A 5,460-nucleotide genomic window follows, 5' to 3' on the forward strand; every position below is an offset into this window, starting at 1 on the left:
CTCGACGGCACATAACAACAACAACAACAAGGGAGAAAATGCTGTAGAGATATAAAAATCGTGTCATTTTATTTCTAAGATTGTACAGAGGTCTTTGACTACAAAAATATTTAATCCCTATAGACAGACATTCTAATTTATATACTTTCATTTGATTTCAGGTTTTAACTCTCAGCAATCCAACCTTTTCTACAAATTGACTTTTCCTAAGTAAATTCAAAATTAAGGTTAATGCAAAAGAATCCCTCTGTTTAGTATTTTTTTTTAAAAAAAAAAACAATCTTACCCACTGTACTTTGCATGTATTTAATGCTTTTATCTAACTCATTAATTTTGTTCCAGAATAAAAATGGATTATATTCCATTATAGGATTGGTCTAGGATCCTTATCGTGTTCAATCTTTGCTTTTCTTAATCTTTTTCTCTTAATTTTGCTGTGCTTTGAAATTGACACTTTGTCGGTGACCCATGATCTCTGCAAGATTGACTTTTAAGAGTATGATCATAGTTATTCTTTTTCATAAAACACTCCCTGTCAAATAAAGATGTAAAAGATGGACAGTAAACTTAAACTTAATTTTCTGAAGCAACAGAAAGGAAAATACAATGTGCTTTTCATAAGAAATATTTTTAAATACACCAGCCTAATTTTTCTTTGTCAAAAGCTTATTTTTAAAGTTATATGTACTTTATTTAAAGATAGTTGGTGGATTGATTGGGAGCTTTGGTGATGTAGTGCCTATGGCATTTAACCGCTAACCAGAAGGCTGGTGTTCAGACCCACCAGCCACTCCTCGGAAGGAAGGTAGGGCAATCTACTTCCGTAGGAATACCACCTCGGAAACCCAAGGAGGAGGAGTCACTATGGGTCAGATCTGACTCAATGGCAGTGAGTTTGGTTTGTTTTTTGGTGTATGGATAGATAGATACATAGAGAAGAGAAAGGTAGAGGCTATTAACATACTTGATGTTTGCTTGGCTTGTAAGTTCTTGTTGAAATATATCTGGTTTTACATTTTTGAATTGTTCCAACTTTTTAGACTGAGGGAGATATTTAAAAGGGAGAATCGAATCCCCCTCACTAAATTCATCTTTTCTTGGAAGGCTTTGCATTAGAAGAGGGATTTTACACATAGTTTGAAAATGAGGAACAGGATAGTTCAGGAAGGTAATTACCTCTGTCAGGATCTCGAAGCATAAATCTAAATGGATGTCAGCCTGTAATGTATGTCAGGTGATTATAATGTAAGTATGTTATGTTAAGAAGAGAGAGGTAAGTTCTATAGCAAACACTTTTCCTAGGGGGAGATAAGAAATCTTAGTACAGGTAAACAGAACTGAATTGAGTTATATGATCCCAGCATAGACGATTCCATGTGCTAAGTTTTTTTTTTTTTTTTAACTGTAAAATGAGGGGTTTTAACCAGATCCCTTCCAGCTCTACAAATCTGTAGCTCTAAAAATGTTCTTAATCATGAGAGCACCGCAGGTACAGCTATGGAACCTGATTTGGGTTGTTAGATCTCATGAGTTTGGTCATGAATTTTATGAGCCTGACTCTGTGGGTCTCTTAATTTGCATGAGTAAGTAAACAGTGGTGACTGGGTCATTTACTTAATTCAGCGTATTGTGGATGATCAATACCAAAAGAAACTGGACATCCCATACTTTCTCTAGAGAGGGAATGCCACCGATGCCCTTGCTTTTATGAAAACTCAATGATAATATCCTTTTGGAAGGCAGAGCACTCTCATAAATATAGTCTCATTTCATCTTTACAACAGCTTATGAAGGAAATAGACCAGAAAGAACTAGTTTTCTCTGACAACCAAGTTTACAAACTTTTATCGTGTACTTATTGTAAATGTGTACATCAACATAATACGTGCAATCATATAGTCCCTGGCTCAGAGTACTTACCAAAGAAACTGAGGTGCACAGTGATTTGAGAAAGATTACAAAACTCCTTTGTGGTAAAGCCAGGATGAGAATCTTGGTTTCTTGACAGGGCTTTTTTTTTTTTTTTTTTAAGGCCAAAATAAGACAGGTAAAATTCAAGTCAAGCCAAAGCCCTGGTGTTTCAAACCAACTAGAATGGTAATTTAAAACTAAGGGTCTCTTAAGTCATTTTAGTTAACATAATTTTAAGAAGCATTAACTTTGTTTCCTTGTATATGAGGCATAAAGAGGATTCATCATTCTCCTGCCAAATGAAGTCACTGGTTGATTGTTTTTGTCGATGAAAAACTTAATTTTCACATTCATGAGACATCTCTTGTTGCTTCACCCTAAGCGCTCCTTCGGGGATTTAGGCGTAGTTCTCTGCACATATTAGTGAACGCAGCCACTCCATTCCTTCGCATTACCATGTTCTCCATGCCTCCTTTGTAATTACGTATGAAACACTGTATCTTTTTCTTCTCCCCCTCTTTTAGATCCAGCTTTCCAAAATTGGACCACCTTTTATTATCAAGAGTCAACCCATCTCTAAACCAGAGCCTCGAACATCCACTAGCACATCCGTGAGTGGAGGGAGGAACACGGGAGCCAGGACTCTGGCGGATATCAAGGCCCGTGCCCAGCAAGCGAGGGCTCAGCGAGAAGCCGCTGCTGCAGCTGCTGTGGCTGCTGCTGCGAGCATCGTCTCTGGGGCCATGGGGAGCCCAGGGGAAGGTGGAAAGGCACGGACCCTGGCACATATCAAAGAGCAGACAAAAGCCAAGCTCTTCGCTAAGCATCAAGCCCGAGCCCACCTCTTCCAGACCACTAAAGAGGCTTGGTTGCCCCAGTTTAGCTCCAAGGAAGGACCTCTAAACATAGAAGTCTCTTCTACTCCAGAAACAAAAATTGAAGGTTCAACTGGTGTGATTATTGTTAATCCAAATTGCAGATCTCCTAACAAGTCAGCACACCTCCGGGAGACCAGCACTGTATTACAACAGTCTCTTAACTTGCCGAAAGTTCCAGAAACTGCCACTGACTTATCTGTGCATAGTTCTGATGAAAATATACCTGTGTCACATTTATCTGAGAAAATTGTTTCATCTACCTCTTCTGAAAATAGCAGTTTGCCCATGCTTTTTAATAACAATACTGTCCCTGTGTCTGTCTGCAGCACTGCTATGTCGGGAGCAATCAAAGAACATCCCTTTGTGGGTTCTGTTGATGAATCCTCTGTTCTAATGTCTGTTGACAGTGCAAACACTACCGTTTCTGCTTGTAATATAAGCATGTTAAAAACCATCCAGGCAGCTGACCCTCCATGCATAGCCATTATACCAAAATGTATTGAAAACACTCCCGTCCCAGCCGCTACAGAGAGCTCAAGCATATCAAGCTCCATGGATGATAAGCAGTTGCTGATATCAAGCACTAATGCTAGTAACTTGGTCTCCAGTCCATACACCTCTGTGCCAACGCCCTCTGTTGGAAATAATTTGCCAAACCATCTTTCTACTAGCTCTGTCTTGATTCCCCCAACAGGAATCAACAACCGATTTCCTTCTGAGAAGATAGCCATGCCTGGGAGTGAAGATCAGGCCACCGTATCCATGGGTACCACTGTGAGAGCAGCCCTCAGCTGCAATGACTCAGTAGCAGTTGCAGACTCTCTGGTTGCACGCCCACCCATTGCAATGTTTACCGGAAACATGTTCACAATAAACTCTTATGATAATCCTCCCAAGTTAAGTGCTGAAAGCATGGACAAAAGTGCAGGGCCTCGAACCAGAGCAGATAATTCTGGAAAACCTCAACAACCACCAGGGGGCTTTGCACCAGCAACCATCAACAGATCAATTCCGTGTAAAGTCATTGTGGACCACAGCACCACGCTGACCTCCAGTTTGTCTCTGACTGTCTCCATTGAAAGTGCAGAAGCCAGCGTGGACCTCCAGAGCAGGTCGGTGAGGACAGACACGCCCATACCACCCATGGCATGTCCCCAGGTATCAGTTATTAGTAGGCCCGAGCCAGTTGCAAGTGAAAGCATAGATCATGGTTCAAGTTTCATTGCTACTTCTGCAGCAAAACAAGACTGTAAAGCCTTGCAGGCCACCTGCACAAATCTCCAAGAATTACCCCTCGTTGTCTCAGATAAATTGAATGAGGTGCCTGCGCCTAATCACAGCTTTGCTGAGCAGACACATGGCCCAAGTACTTTCAAAAGTGAAACAGACACAACCTGTAGCAGTCAGTATAACCCAGGGAACCGGATTTGCTGGAATGATGATGGAATGAGGAGTGCAGGCCAGTCTCTGGTTAGCCACTCGAGTTCAAGTAAACAGAAAGACTATCTAGAACAGAGTTGTCCAACAACGATCAAAACTGAACACGCCAGCTACTCCCAGATGTCAGAACTTCACCCCAGGAATCTTATAACAAATGTCACACTCCCTGTGAAATCTGAACCTCATGAAGTAGACAAGGGCTTTAGAATGGACACTGAAGACTTCCCTGGACCTGAACTGCCTCCTCCAGTGACAGAGGTGACCTCTAGTGTGCAACAAACACAGAACGCAAAGGCTTCCAACCCCAGTCCCATGGAAGAGGCGATTTCTTTGGCTACAGATACCCTGAAAAGGGTTCCGAGTGCAGGGAGCTCAAGCTGCCGTCTGTCATCTGTGGAGGCTAACAATCCGCTGGTGACACAGTTATTACAGGGCAACCTGCCTTTAGAAAAAGTGTTGCCACAGCCCAGACTGGGAGCCAAACTCGAAATTAACAGGCTTCCATTGCCTCTTCAAACTACCTCAGTGGGTAAAACAGCACCAGAGAGGAGCATTGTGGAAATGCCGTCTAGCTCTCCAAATCCAGACGGCAAGGGCTACTTGACAGGGACGCTTGCACCACTCCAAATGAGAAAGCGAGAAAACCACCCCAAAAAGAGAGTGGCCAGGACTGCTGTGGAACACACTCAAGTTAAATGTGAACCAGGGAAACTGTTGGTGGACCCAGATGTTAAAGGGGTGCCTTGTGTCATCAACTCCAGCATGAGCCAGCTAGCGCACAGCCAGCCATTTAAGCAAGAGTGGCTGAACAGACACTCCGTGCAGAACCGGATCGCCCACAGCCCTGAAGTCAAACAGCAGAAGCGGCTGCTCCCCTCCTGTAGCTTCCAGCAGAATCTATTTCATGTTGACAAGAACGGCAGCTTCCACTCTGAAGCTGCTACCTCACACAGACAGCAGTTTTACCAAATGCCTATGGCTGCAAGGGGCCCCATGCCCACTGCAGCTCTGTTACAGGCCTCTTCCAAGACCCCAGCAGGCTGTAACACATTTGCCTTCAATAGGCATCTTGAACAGAAGGGATTGGGAGAGGTCGGTGTTTCTTCATCACCTCACCAGCTAAGATTAGCCAACATGTTATCCCCCAGTATACCCCTCAAAGAAGGTGAAGACATGGGGGCCACCGCACATGCAATGGCAAGCAAAGCACTAGTACATCCTCCACCCCCAC

General features: G+C 43.0%; 1 protein-coding gene across 1 annotated transcript in view; it reads left to right on the forward strand.

Moving 5' to 3' along the window:
* The window catches only part of ASXL3 (ASXL transcriptional regulator 3), a 183,298-nt gene that overhangs the window by 177,064 nt on the left and 774 nt on the right, over positions 1–5,460 (forward strand). The window contains exon 12 of the mRNA XM_042781631.1: positions 2,436–5,458. Coding sequence (XP_042637565.1) covers positions 2,436–5,458 — 3,023 coding nt within the window. The remainder of the gene's footprint in view (positions 1–2,435; positions 5,459–5,460) is intronic.

This window comes from Orycteropus afer, unplaced genomic scaffold (genome assembly GCF_000298275.1).
Source record: "Orycteropus afer afer isolate SDZICR_OR568_19922 unplaced genomic scaffold, OryAfe1.0 scaffold00141, whole genome shotgun sequence".
NCBI lineage: Eukaryota > Metazoa > Chordata > Mammalia > Tubulidentata > Orycteropodidae > Orycteropus > Orycteropus afer.